This window comes from Saimiri boliviensis, chromosome 2 (genome assembly GCF_048565385.1).
Source record: "Saimiri boliviensis isolate mSaiBol1 chromosome 2, mSaiBol1.pri, whole genome shotgun sequence".
NCBI classification, from domain to species: Eukaryota; Metazoa; Chordata; class Mammalia; order Primates; family Cebidae; genus Saimiri; species Saimiri boliviensis.
In genome coordinates, this window is record NC_133450.1 from 199,857,550 (window position 1) to 199,872,821 (window position 15,272).

Sequence of the window (15,272 nt, forward strand, 5' to 3'; positions counted from 1 at the left end):
TCTTCTCTGATTTTTTTTTTTTTTTTTTTTTGAGACAGAGTCTCACTCTGTCGCCAGGCGCCAGGCTGTGGAGTGCAGTGGCACAATCTCGGCTCACTGCAACCTCCACCTCCTGGATTCAAGCAATTCTTCCATCTCAGCCTCCCAAGTAGCTGGGACTACAGGCGCACACCACCACGCCCAGCTAATTTTTGTATTTTTAGTAGAGACGGGGTTTCACCATGTTGGCCAGGATGGTCTCGATCTCTTGACCTCGTGATCCGCCTGCCTCGGCCTCCCAAAGTGCTGAGATTACAGGCTTGAGCCACCGTGCCCAGCCTCTTCTCTGATTTTTAAATGTCACCTTAAAAATTAATCGTAAAAATACATATGCATTAGAGAAAATTTGGAAATGAAAGAAGAAATTCTGTCATTCATAATCTTGTTATCTAAACACCACTCTTGTTAATATTTCATATATTTCCTTTCAGTCATTTTCTCTGTAATTATTTTAAACAGTTGTAATTCTAATGTAATTGAATATGTATATTTAGCCTTTCTATTTACTTTTATTTTTTATGTTATTATAAACTCCAAGAATTTATTTTAATTGAATAAAATATCAATAGGATATGCTCAGATTTACTTGTTTCTTATGGTTATAAATTTAGGTTATTTAATACATTTTTCAAGCATAAATGATGTATATTTCTAAGTAAAGCTTTGTATTTATTAAAGGGTATCTTTTTATTACCCTTGGAAGTGGAATTACTGAGTTGGAAAACATGAGCATTTCTTATTTCTTTTTTCTTTCTTTTTTTTTTGAGATGAAGTTTCACTCTTGTTGCCCAGGCTGGATTGCAAGTGGTGTGGTCTCAGCTCACTGCAACCTTGGCCTCCTGGGTTCAAGTGATTGTCTTGCCTCAGCCTCCCAAGTAGCTGGGATTACAGGCATGTGCCACAACGCTCAGCTAATTTTATATTTTAATAGAGGCAAGGTTTCTCCGTGTTGGTCAGGCTGGTCTCGAACTCCCAAGCTCAGGTGATCCGCCCACCTTGGCCTTCTAAAGTGCTGGGACTACAAGGCGTGAGCCACCGTAACCAGCAGAAACATGAGCAATTCTAAGTCTATTGTTCTTAAAAGCAAAATGGCTTTTGGAATTGATCTTACCAGTGTATGTATGTCCGACAATTTAAGCATGCCCGCTTCACACTCTTAGTTCTTAAAATGTAATTAATTTAAAAGGTAACATATGGTGAAGGTAAATCACACTCTAACTTAATTTGGTCATGGTGATCTCTGTTATATTTTAGTGGCATAAAATTAATTTTAAAAATAGTGCTTATTTTTACTTAGAGGCACTCTTTATTGAAGAATATTGGAGATACAAACACACACACACACACACACACACACACACACACACACACACACAGAGACTACCCCTTAAACCTCCGTGTTTACAGATAACAGCTCTCTTCCTTAGAGAAATGAGTTATGACTTATTTTTACCCATTTCTGTGCTGTTGGCCAGCTAGGGAAAAGGAGTTCTACACCAAAGTTTGTGAACTGGTCCAAAAATGTATATATGTGGGATAAGAACATGTATACTTAGCAAGGAAGTATAGAATAGAATAGCACAGGCATCCCCAAACTATGGCCCGCGGGCCACATGCGGCCCCCTGAGGCCAATTATCCGGCCCCCCGCCGCACTTCAGGAAGGGGCGCCTCTTTCACTGGTGGTCAGTGAGAGGAGCACAGTATGTGGCGGCCCTCCACCGGTCTGAGGGACAATGAACTGGCCCCCTGTGTAAAAAGTTTGGGGACGCCTGGAATAGCACAACAGAGCTTGCACTGAATGACTTTGTGCTTAAAAAGCTACTAATAGATCTTTGGAATAAGAATTAAGCATATTATTTTCTGTGACTGACAAAAAGGCAACCTGGAATGAAACCTCACATAGTCATTTCTAGTGTAGAGAGGGAGGAAGAGGGATTGGAATTTTTTCTGAAGGAGGTTTCATAGGCAGTTGGGTTTCACCTCCTTTTGGGGAATCAGTTTATAGCTTCACCCCTGTAAGTAGAGGCCAAAATGAAAAAGGGCCAGTTCACTAAATTCTGCAGTTCATGGAAGAGTTTCAACTCCAAAGGAGCATTGTGGTTGTGGGAATGGGCAGGTTGTTGGTTAATGAGGGTTTGTTCATAGAATGTGAAGCTTGAGAAGCGTTTCTCGACAATGAATTAACTGTGTTATCTTGTTTCCACCCTGACCTTAAACCCTTCTCCCCTCTTTTTCCTGTTCTATTTCTTGTCACCATCCTCTTCCAGGTGAGCATGCCTACAAGTGTTCTTGGTGCTCATTCTCCACCATGACAATCAGCCAGCTGAAGGAACACTCCCTCAAAGTCCACGGAAAAGCCCTGACCCTCCCCAGGCCGCGGATTGTCAGTCTCCTCTCCTCACACGCCCACCACTCCTCCCAAAAGGCTACCCCGGCCGAAGAAGTGGAAGACTCCAATGGTAAAAAGGGGCTTCCAAGCTGGAATTAACCACTCAGGGTTGAGGTGGGCTGGGATTCATTGCCAATCATTCTTTGTAGAGGAAAATCTTATGTGAAAATATGATGGTTCAAGGGAGGGAAGAAATGTGAAAAGGTTGCAATGGTGTAGAAATTGGAGGGGGAAGGGGAAGTGAACTTGTCGAGCATCTGTGTGACGCCATGATGAAAATGGCCATCAGTGTTCGTTGGAGCGTTGCTGGTGGAAAAAGGATGGATTGTTGGATTGTTCCACTGTCGAGTTGGATTGTTCCACTGTGGTTTCAAGCAAGAAAGCGAATGGAGTACCAGGCCGATTTCTTTGTTTTTATTTATATCCTGTCTAAAAAAGATGTTCTAAAAAAGATGTACTGTGAAGCATTTGGAGTGACAGATATGTACATTAATGACACAGAATTCAGAGTAGAAATGCAAAGGGTGAATGAGTGGGGAAATGTGTCTGACTGAGCCACGTGATACCTTAGGGGTGACATAGAGATTTCTTACCGCTAATGGATGCCGAGAAGGCATGAGTTGGGAGGAGAGTTTTACTGTTTAGTTTTAGAGTTGGCAAAGAAATATAGGAAGCCATGGAGAGGGTCTTCTCACTAGCAGTGTGGCCAAAGCCATAAGGGAGAGAAAGTGAGACTCCAGACCTTGGGGCCTACAGATATGGCATAGTAAGCAAAGAGATAGTTTATTGTTTTTATAAGACCCAGAAGCAGACCTGTTTTGATTTCTTAGCTCACCTCAGTTGATTGCAGAATCAGCTACTTAGAAGTAGAGGAAGTCTGCAGATTCTTCGAGGTAGAGCTGCTCTCTTCCAGCCCCTTCTAATTCTTGAATCCCTTCTTCAATAGCCAGTTGGTCACCATCAGCTTAAGTACTTCCCAGGTCAAGGAACGACTGTCTCCCAAGGTCTACTGTTACATTCTTGGGAGGAGCTTAGTGGACTGGAAAGAAAGCAGAACAAAAGCCTGGATTTGAATCTCAATGGTGGTCATGTTTCCCTGGGCAAGCTTCCTGTACCCATCTTAAAACTGGATAGTGATATCTACCTCAACCAATTATCTTCAGAGATTAATGAGAAAAGGTACACACATGTAAAATACCTCATACAGCATCTGACACATAGTAGGCATTTAACAAATGGTCATTTTGTTTTTGTACTTTTCATCCTTTGTTGGCAATTGTGGACTTTGGAATCATTTATAACAAGTAGGAATTTTGGTGATTTTTAATGTGTGTGTTTAAAACAAGACACTCTTCAGATAACCTGATGATCTGACAACCCAGCTTGTCAACATGGTCTAATTCTCAGATTATCAAAAGAGTAAATGAGTAATCTTTATTCATGAGGTCTGTGAGCAGACACCTGTAGGAGGAAATGAAATGGTAAGTCCTAAGATGAAAAGCTGCTTTTTAAAAAAATTTTGAAGCTTGGTGGACTTTCCTTTGCAAATCATTTATAGTGTTCAACACCATAGCTTCTTACTGGTATGCCTGCCTTAAAGGACTCTGTTTAACAAAGAAGGCTTGTTATGATGGCCACGACTTGTAACGAAGTGACTATACAATCTCCTTAGCTACTGTGTAGTAGTTTAAAATGTGGAAGGAAGCCTATGGTGTTTGTTTTTTCTTCTGGGAAAATTCAGAGTCACCCATCTAGGGCTGGGTGAGAGTACCTATGGAAGGGTAAAGAAAATGTCCCCTTTCCACCTGGGATATTCTATTCACCAGGAAATGTTGATAGATTGCAACCAAAAGGGCAAAATCTAATTTGACCCAAATTGTAAGATCTTTATTAATGTGACTTTTAATTAATTGTTTTCATCTGACATGGAAGCTACATTTCTGGAGCTGCTTGGATGACATAGATTCATCTCAGTGCCATTGCTAGCAAAGGCTTTTGCTGGGACATTTTCTCAAAGTCATACCTTCTTTCTCCTTTGTCTTTCTCCCTTGAAGGACGAGTCTCAGTCAGAGGTCAAGGGATTCCTTTAAACCCACCCACTGTGTGGATCATCATCCTCTGCATAGAGAAGAGTTGAGTTCACATAAATTCTTGAGCCTATACTCTCTGCCAAGGGCTGTAGTATGCACAGAAGAATCAGAAATGAGTATAGAGTATAGGATTTTTCTGGCCTGCCGACAACTTAAAATCAACTGTTCAGATGATGTTATTAATGCTTACATTTGAGCTAATCGCCACGCTAAGCCTCAGGCCTAACCTATTTGTGGAGTCATTTTAGATTCTTGGAGGATGGACTGTGGGGAGTAGTAGGTGTCACAGAAATATGACAAAGTGATATTGAGTAGTCTTCTGTATAACACAGCCTGTTTTTGTTTGGCCACAGAGAAATAATTTGCAATATATAAAACTGATTCTTATTTTTCTTCTTAAGAAACAACGTAGTAACTGAAAGCTCTGGGTGGTAACAATTTAGTGAGGCCTGCACAAAAGTGATTGGTCCTGTACTGTTTTTAATGTATATAAATAACCTGTATCAATGGACCAGCAGTAATTAGTTTAATTTGATGACACAAAAGCCGATTCGAAGGTGGGGTAAACAAAAAGAAGACGATTCACGTGAATGCATAATTCTCTGGAAAGAATAGTTAATAGTTTGTTCATTCAGTAGGTGTTTTCTTGAATCCTTACTATACATTTTGTGTAGTTTTCCATGTCCAAGAATGGCTGAGCAGCCCCAAAGTAGGAGACTATTTGCTGAGGAGCCAGATGGTAGATTCCTAGAAACAGCTACAGGATGGAAAAGCAGCTGTGGGTCTAGATAGTAGCCTGTAAATTATTCCTTGAATGGTGTTTGAAACACACATGTGAAATCCAATTGCACATTTTAATAGAGAGAAGTTGTGGGGCTGTTGGCTCTTAGTTAAGGTTTCCCACACTGCAGATGCCAGGACAGTGTGAACACACCAACCAAAAATGTGTTGCAGGCCTGGGGGGAGTCAAGATCCATAAAACCAGGGAAATCACTGTTGTATCTTTGGCTTTCTGATTCCCTAGTGAGGATGTGAATAAAACAAGTTGACATGTCCACTGCTCTTTGCAGTGGTCAAATGCTTGCCGTCTTGAGAGTGAGCCAGTCTTCTCTGGCAGAGGGAAACAGCCTGAAAAGAGAGGTTCTTTCTAAGCTGTTTTCCCTCCCAACCTAGAGGGAATCACTTTAAGGGAGGAAAGCGGAGAAAGCAAAAATGAGAAGATAGAGGGGAGATTTCACTCCAGCTGCCTGGCCACACACCTGTTCTTTGCTTCCACCCTGCTCTTGGGCTCTGAGCTGTCAGTCTTGACATGTTTCACCAGCATACAAATCCTCTATATATTCATGATGATCAGTTGTTGGAAAGAAAAGCAACGGCTGTATGGTATTGGTTTTGTGTATAAGATAATGGGAAATGACACATAATTGCTATTCTAAACAATGCATTAAGGGGAGACAATAAGGTTGTCATCAAAGGGAAATGCTCTGCTGTGTTTGTATTTACTGTGTTCCTTCTGCCATATACAACACAGGACTGGCTTTTATCAGGCTGTTTCCAAGTCTCTGCTTTCAGTACAGAAAAATACACATACACACACAGCTATAAAATAACAAAGAAACCAGGACAGCATAGTTTAGCTATGAGATTTCTTTTAGGTCTTAGAACCTATACAGCACATGGGCAATGGATATATAACTTAACATTCAACTATATGTTTTATAAGAAAGCAAGCCAGTGGTGACATTCCATCTTTTTCCTCCCTCTAGTTTCTCCTGGACTAAGAAGTTATTTTGTTTCTTCTATCTGTGCACTTATGCTGTGGAATTGCCTCCTTTAGAAAATAGCTACTATGATGTGTTTAGGGCCAAAACAAAAATCAGACCAGGTGCAAAATGAATAAGGTGAATGATGGCAACATAGTGTTTTCTTGTTGTTTTGGCCCATGCCTTAGTTAGCCACCCAGAGAAAACACAAAGAACACTTGGTTGTGATATCCCTCCATTTATAATACAAAACTTGATAGAGTTCACCCAAAAGAGAGGTCTGTGATATTGTGATTTAATAGGAAAATGTTGCAAGGAGCTTTGCAATTTCCTTTTGCACTGATTTTTTTTTTTCTTTTCTTTTCTTTTTTTTATAAATCTCAATCGGGTTTTCTGTTCTAAACTCTAGAAGGATATTTGACAGACTGTTTTTATCAAGACATTTCTCATCAGGGAACCACATGTACTTATTGTCTGTCATATCAAAGTCCTCAGCATCGCATCCAAAGTTCACCATTTAGTCATGCTTTCTCCACTGCGCAGTAGCTTCACTAGCAGATACTGATATTCCTACTATCTCTTTACTTATTACCCTAAGCATCTATTGTCTTCCTTTGTTCTTCTACTCACTTTCATTAAGCGCTGCTGGGAAGTTAGAGGGATTTCTTCCCTGTCTGCTTCCCTCTACGAGTCCATGACTTTCACTTCCTTTAAGGGTTGATTTTCATTGGCCCCAACCTGTATTCTGATTACTCTTCTATCACTCATCTTCCTGGTGCTCTATTTATACTTGTAGATATGCTATTTTTTTCTATCCCCTAATTTTCCAATATGGACAGTTAGGTAGGCACTTATTAAATACTTATTCTTTTGATGGACCAATGATATCTTGGAGGCATCACAGTTTTCATTTCTGTTCATTGTACTATGTCCTCAAACACATCTTAACTCTGCTAACCAAATTACACAGGATGAGTTTATTTCACTTCCACTTGAGAGGCAAGTCAAAAGACAAACAATCTGAAGATGAAACCTTAGGGAATGCTCTAACGTAAACTCTCTTGACACAGTTATTCTGCCAAGATGAAAAGATCTTCCTTGACAAAGAGCATTTAACATGCTGTCATGGTTCCCTGCATGATGAGACCTTCTGTGTAGGGTGGGAAGCTGAAGATTGAGACAGGGTATAAACCCTTCAGTCCCTCAGAAGGCTACAGAAAGTATAATGGAGCTGGAGAGATGAACATTTCTAGTATAGTCACCTGTTAGCAGAGTTGCTTCTTGGAGCAAGTGCACACAGTCATTGATCTTAGAGTGGGCTAATTTGTTCTCTGTGTCTCTGTCAATATACAGTGTTTGGTTGCAGTTAAATTCAGATTGAAAGACAATATAGCGATAAACTGAACCACCAAACTTGGCAATGAGTAGAACTTTCTATTCTACCTGAAAACTTTTTCCCATCAGACTTTTAAAACAATATATTGGTAGAAGAGACTAATTTTGTGAGACTCAGTTTTTCTAAATATTAGAGGTTGGCAAACTTTTTCCTTTAAAAATAATTCAACTTGACACATAATAATTATACATATTTGTGGCATACAGTGTGATAATTTGATATATATATATGATGTGCAGTGATTAAATTAGGGTCATTAGCATTTCCATCACCTCAAATTTATCATTTCTTTGTGTTGGAAACACTCAAAATCTGCTCTTTCAGCTGTTTAGTATACAATCAGTTCTTTATTCTAGTCATCTTAGGATGCTGTAAAACTCTAGAACTTGTTTCTCCTATCCAGCTGTAATTTTGTATCTATTAACCACCCTAAAGCCCCTCCCAGTCTCTAGTAACCACTATTTTACTTGCTACTTCTATAAGCAACTTTTCTGGCTTCTATATATGAAGTAACAATTTGCAGTATTTGTCTTTCTGTGCCAGGTTAGCGTCAATTTTTTCTATAAAAAGGGTTAGACAGAAAATATTTTGAGCACAATAGGTCATATAGCCTTTGTCACAACTATTTAACTCTGCCATTCTAACATGAAAGTAGACATAGACAATATGTGAACAAACGACATGGCTGTGTTCCAATAAAACTTTATGTACAAAAACAAAGGGAAGGCCCATGAATCATACTTCACTAACTCATGCCATACATGAGATGATTGGGGGTATAATTATAGCAATACCCATGAGATTAATCCAGTCTTTAATAAATGGCATTCTAAGCCTTTATATTTAACATATGGAATATTCCTAGATGTCACTTAAAATGTAACTTGACCTAAATATATTATTTGATTCGCATTTGAAATGTAAGGTATTAAAGCTTTAAAAATATTAGTGCATGAATTACATTTAAGCTTAAAAGGAAAATCTTCTCTAAGAATTATGTTGAGTCTAGCTCCAAACTATCAGCTCATTTAACCTTGGCTGCAGCAATGCTTGACACCTAAAAATTAAAATCTGAGATGCTGTATTTTTGAAGAGAAGCTTTTCAGATCTCTAAATAGGTCAGACATAAAATCCAACCTTTAAGAGGATCCAGTTTGCTAGGGCATCAGTTCTTCCACACAGGTTCCAGTTGCAATCAGATTGAAAGAGAAAAGCGAGGTGGTTTTTTTAAAAATGATAATCATGAAATGGAGACTCCCAAGTGAATAATTAATTGTAAAGCACAAAAATTTACATTGTTTATGGCACATGTGATATAAGGCATTATTTTAATGACTTGACTATAATTTTTAACAGGTTCTGCTTGTCTCAAAATTATCTGATCAGATACTACTAACTAACCTTCTCTTTTTGACATCAGAATTTCTACATCAAAATGTGGCCTAAAGTTTATTTTAATACTTACTATATTTCTACTATATGAAGTAAGAATGTGCAGTATTTGTCTTTCTGTGCCAGCTTAGCATCAATTTTTTCTATAAAAAGGGTTAGACAGAAAATATTTTGAGCACAATAGGTCATATAGTCTTTGTCACAACTATTTAACTCTGCCATTCTAACATGAAAGTAGACATAGACAATATGTGAACAAACGACATGGCTGTGTTCCAATAAAACATAAAGTTTTATTGGAACACATTCTAAGCCTAAATATAAAGGCTTAGAATGCCATTTATTAATTATTTATTATTTTACTATATTTCTACTGTAAAGACTTAGAGGACTGCAACTTCAGTGGAGCGAAGTGGCATTGAAGACCCTGAATCTTCTGTTATTACCTGGAAATCTATAAGGATTAAACTGTTAAGACTCTGCATCAGTGGCAAAGAGCAACACCCCAAAATTATCACCACTCTGAACTCAAAGGTCATGTGATAGACACTTCCCAAGAAACCAACTTGCCTGGGATTTCTGTGACTTTTTGAATTAGCCATAGTTTTGTGGCTAATACCATCCTTTGTGCCAAGGATGAAAACATTTTAAGTGTAGGCTTTCCATGTCCTGGGAACTTAGTCAACTCATCCATCTCCCTCTTCCCATGCCAACAAAAACATTGTTCATCAGAAATATAACCATATACTACTAAACTTATTCAGAGCTAGTTCCCAGCAACACTGGAGTTTGCTTCATAATGCCACATCTGACTTTCGCATCTCTGGGTGAACTGCTTGAGATTACCTCAAGTCTTCCAGTCCTCATTTGTGGAAAGTATCTAAAAGAGAAGAAATCTACTTTATTCTTTGGCAGAAAAATACAGTCAGTCATTAGCTGAATCATCTAAAACAACTAATTTCAGCTATTTTTTAAAAGAAAGAATTTTTCCTTGTCTTTCTCATTGCCCACCTCAAATTTTCTGTCCCTGGAGCTGAAGCTAGTATTTTAGCCCAATTGTACTTGAGATAAAAATCCCTCAAACTGTCTTGAGACCTCTTATGGCTCATAGGGCTCTCTTCTCCTTCTGTTCTGTGTGAGAGGATTTTACATAGGCAGAAGGAAGGGTATTAGGTTTGAGAGAAGTCGCAAGAGTGAGCCATGATTCAGAGGTAGAAATCCTGCATTAGCCTTGCTAGAGCCGAGAGTATGTACTCAGAAAAGATGGGTATGTAAAAAAGAATTTTTTTTTAAGTGTGAAGAGTCCAGATCCAGGTGTTGTGGCTCATGCCTATATAATGTTAGCACTTTGGGAGGCTGAAACAGGAGGATCTCTTGAGGCCAGGAGTTCAATACCAGCCTGGGCAACATAGCAAGACTCCATCTCTACAAAAACATAAAAATAAATTAGTATGGATGTGAAAATAAGATGCCAGAAATAACTTTGTAGCTACACTTATTTTTTGAAGAAATAAATTATATACATTTTGGTTGTATGTCCCAGGAAAGTATATCCAAATGACGTACACGTTTTTGTTAACATGTTTTATTAACTGTAAAAACAATCAACAGAAAAATCCCAGTGGTGGTGATTAAACAAAAATGGTGACATAACCAGTGGCCAAAGTGACATGAGAGGCAAGTGTACAGGTGGGAGAATCCGCTTGCTCACTTCTGGATTCAGTCCCTTTCTTTTTATGCCTGAGAAAGGATATGTCCCTGCTACTGGGGCTCTTCCACTTTGCAAGCAGTTTCCGAGTTGTCAGGTTCAACCCAGAGGAAGGGTTTGGCTGAGAATGTAGGGCCCAGCTAAAGTTTCATTTCCCAGCATACTGTTTGTGGAGAAGTCATGCCAGGGCTAGGTTCTTCAGCTTCCATGAGGACACACAACATTCTTAGATGACTCGCACAAGTCACTCCCCTTATGTCATCTTTTATTTTGATGCCCTGTGAGTCCTCCACCAGAGCTGCCGCGATGGCCACATCGAGAGATGCAGGACCTTCTAAACTCCTTCTGTGTGTTGATTTTTAGCACTGCTAGTTATTTTTTTCCACTTGGTCAGTTTGAAAGTCATCCATTCTGGTTTACATAAGGGTTCTGCTTGTCTCTTTGTTTCAATTCCCAAGTGATGAAAAAATAATTATTATTATTTGTTTGTTTGTTTGTTTGTTTGTTTTTTGAGACAGAGTTTCGCTCTTGTTGCCCAGGCTGGAGTGCAATGGCGCGATCTCGGCTCACCGCAACCTCCGCCTCCTGGGTTCAGGCAATTCTCCTGCGTCAGCCTCCTGAGTAGCTGGGATTACAGGCACGCGCCACCATGCCCAGCTAATTTTTAGTATTTTTAGTAGAGACGGGGTTTCACCATGTTGACCAGGATGGTCTCGATCTCTTGACCTCATGATCCACCCGCCTCGGCCTCCCAAAGTGCTGGGATTACAGGCTTGAGCCACCGCGCCCAGCTAATTATTATTTTTAAAAATTCTACCAATTGCCATAAATCTGTTATCTAATATGTCTAATGAATTGGAGGTATAATTGATTAATCTCATTTGATAGAGAAGGAAGCCAGGGACACGAGAAGTGAAATGGTGAGTCAAACGTCACAGAGCGTGTACATGGTGGAGCTGAGTTTCATTCACAGGTTTGTCTGATTCCAAAGCCTGTGCCCTTGAACTTTGTGCTTCAGTAAAGTCTAATAGCAAAAACACATACCCAAGAAATAATCCAGAGTGGTGAAGCCTTGGCTGCTTATATGTCTGTGGGCTCTGGAATCTTCTAAAGGAAATGAAAGACAAGTGTTTATTACTTATTGATGTTTGGAGCTTAAATTAACAGATGTACAAATAATATAAAAGACATGAACAGAATAAAGTGAGAAGTTGTGTGTCTGGATTTGAAAGGCTGTAGCTGTGGATATGAGAAGGAATTGAGTTATGTGGGGCTTGATGGAAGAGGTGGGACTCAAGCTGGGCCTTGAGGGGTAAGTGGATGTGTGCAGGTGGATGGAAGGAGGCCAGAAGGGAGGAGTATCAGACATGAGCAGACATACAGCAGAAAGGATCCTGGGGCTGCAGAGAACCAGTGTGGCTGCACTAAAGGATGTGTGGTAAAGTTAGTGGGAGGGTAATTGGTGAGGTAAGGAGAGGTAGAGCCAGACGACAGGGGTGCTTAATACTGGGGAGAGGACTTCAGATTTGTTAAGAAACAGACTTAATGGGGAAGACTGGCAGCAAGGTCCCTTCCTCTCTGGAAGTTCCAGGGTACATTTAATATGTAGGTGCTTGATTTTCTGCTCTTGTGTCAGTTTGCTGAGAATGATGGTTTCCAGGTTCATCCATGTCCCTACAAAGGACGTGAACTCATCGTTTTTGATGGCTGCATAATATTCCATGGTGTATATGTACCACATTTTCCCTATCCAGTCTATCATCGTTGGGCATTTGGGTTGGTTCCAGGTCTTTGCTATTGTAAACAGTGCTGCAATGAACATTCGTGTGCACGTGTCCTTGTAGTAGAATGATTTATAATCCTTTGGATATATACCCAGTAATGGGATTGCTGGGTCAAATGGGATTTCTATTTTTAGGTCCTTGAGGAATCGCCACACTGTCTTCCACAATGGTTGAATTAATTTACATTCCCACCAACAGTGTAAAAGTGTTCCTATTTCTCCAGCAAAGCACACTGCCATGTGTGTACCTATGCAACAATCTTGCATGTTCATCACATGTACCCCAAAACCTAAAATACAATAAAAAAAAATGTAGGTGCATTCAGCTAGCATCAATAGGTCTCCAGGAAGGAATGTGCAATGAAATTAGTTATGGGTAGTAGTCATCTTCTTTAAAGATGGCTGCATAGAATTTTTACCTTCTGATTACAAAACTAGTGGCAATACATAACAAAATCTAAGGGTCACCCATCATGGCAGCCTCACCCTACCTGGAATAATCTATATTAACAGTTTGTTGAAATAATTTAGATATTTGTTCCATGAATATACAAACATCGGTTGTCATTCAGTTTTTTGTTTTTTTTTGTTTTTGTTTTTGTTTTTTTTACAAAACTGGAACCGTATACACAAGCTATTTTTCTTTCATATGTTTTTGCTCTCACTTGATGAGTTCTGTCTCCACATGACTTACAAGGGTTTGTATCTCAAAACAAAAATAATTCCTTTTCAAATAATATTGATTACTTAAAGATTTCAAATATATCTTATATATAATAAATTATATATACATATATATTATAGTTAAGGTGGGATTCTCAGAAGTACAGAAGGCCTTTGAGATTTTGCCAATCAAAAATTTATTAATTTTATTTTAACTCTCACTCACCTCCTCAAAAATTACTTAAGTAGAGTCTCTTTCCCCACTGCTTAATTGAGACTTAATACATTTACAATATTGATAAACGATTCTTAAAAGACAAAAATCAAAATTACAGACTATCTAGACTGTTCAGAGTAATGAGCTAGAAATAAGATTTTGTGTAAGCTGGTTATTCTAGTTTAAAAAAAAAAAAGATTTTTTTGAAGGGATAAATACAAAGTATGTTGGGTAGCTTCTGACCTTTGCATTTATTTCCATTCCTGGACTTGCCAAATATTCTTATAATTATTAGCTACCTTATCTCTCTCTCCAGCTAAACCGTGCACTCTCCAAAGTCAGGGACCATTTCTTACTCATTTCTAGAGCCCTAGCACTGGGTAGGCCATTCAATAAGTATTTCTTAAATTGTTTTGAATTAGGACAGCAAAAGCAACCACACACAAGGAAGCCAAGAGAACAATTTATGTGTGAAAAAGCCTGAGAATCTGGAAAAAGCCAATGCAGTCTGGCTGTGTGTATAGCAAGATGTGCCATCCCATGTTGCTACACTTTTCACTGATCTTTCCCCGCTCCTTGAGTTAACTAATGTCTCCCTTCCTCCCACCCCAAATGGCAACACCATAACCCTTTCAACTTTCTGCAAATGAAGCAACAAATTACCTTTTTTCCAAGCAGCCAAGAAGACAAGTGAGTACCTTCCTTGCTTTGTGCCAGTACTACTTCTTCCTTTGTGTAATGATCCCTTTTCAAATGCCTGCTTTCTTCTTAGTTTCTTCCTCTCTTTTGGAATACTCTTTTGTCTTCCTCCATGAACTTAGTGTCCGGCTCACAGCCTTTCTTTCTACTCTGAATGTAACCGTCATGTTCTAGAATTAAGAGTAGACTAGATTCAATAGTAATAACTCAACAAATACTTCGGTCACCTCAGCCAGGGAGATTTACCTCCTTCCTGACTATCCTCCAGCTGCCCACCTGTGACAAAAATCACCATAACAGCTCCATCTCCAGCACCTCAGATTTGCCCTTATTCTGACCACTGCGTGTTGTCTCCTTCCCCGTCCAACCTACACCTGCCCCAAGGGTTAGCCTTTCTCCAGCATTCTGGTTTCTCTCGCCTCCTTGTCCTCTGGTTTCTAACCTGCCAGACTCCAACCCTGAATAACCTTCACTCCTGCCCTTCTTCCTCTGATGTCAGCCACTCTTTCTGATTGTGACCTCCATCTTTTCCGATCTGTTTTCCGGGAGATGTTTGTTACAATCACAAATCCAATTTACTTTTCAAAATAAAATTGGAGCTGATTCAGACTTATCCCTGTGTAATGTCAGTTTACACCTAAGTATTTCAAGATATTATTCTTAAGTGAAAGAGACAGGAATAGAGCCACAACCAAGGTGCTAGAAGTTGCAAATAGCTTCAGTCTATCTTACTTGTCCCAAACTAAATGGAATGAGCAGCTGTATAGTTAGTAGCTGTGGCGATCACAAATTATTGTACTTGTGAGTTGTGATTTTATTGTTACTCTGATTTTATAGTATTTTAAAATTTTGCCCATGTTTAAGTTTTTAATTAGGAATAGAGAGAGGAAAGATGGGGAAATTCACATCTACCTTGCATGCAAGCAAGAATAATGCCATCAATATGTCTGTAAGAAGTAACATCATAATTGTGATAAGTAAACCATAAGCAGACAGTGAAGTGTAAGTGCAGTTCCCTGATAGCTCATTCACATTGATAAACTCTGTATGTTGTTATATTAACAATAAAGTAAGATCATTTTTGCTCCTATGGTTACAGTATACTTTTGCATCTTAGCTATGTTATCTCCAT

The 15,272-nt window shown here is 39.1% G+C and overlaps 1 protein-coding gene across 7 annotated transcripts in view; it reads left to right on the forward strand.

Moving 5' to 3' along the window:
• Positions 1–15,272, forward strand: part of ZNF462 (zinc finger protein 462) — a 155,520-nt gene that overhangs the window by 76,003 nt on the left and 64,245 nt on the right. For all 7 annotated transcript variants that reach the window (XM_010335992.2, XM_010335993.2, XM_003925254.4 and 4 more), the window contains exon 7: positions 2,308–2,499. In XM_010335992.2, the coding sequence (XP_010334294.1) occupies positions 2,308–2,499 (192 nt within the window). The remainder of the gene's footprint in view (positions 1–2,307; positions 2,500–15,272) is intronic.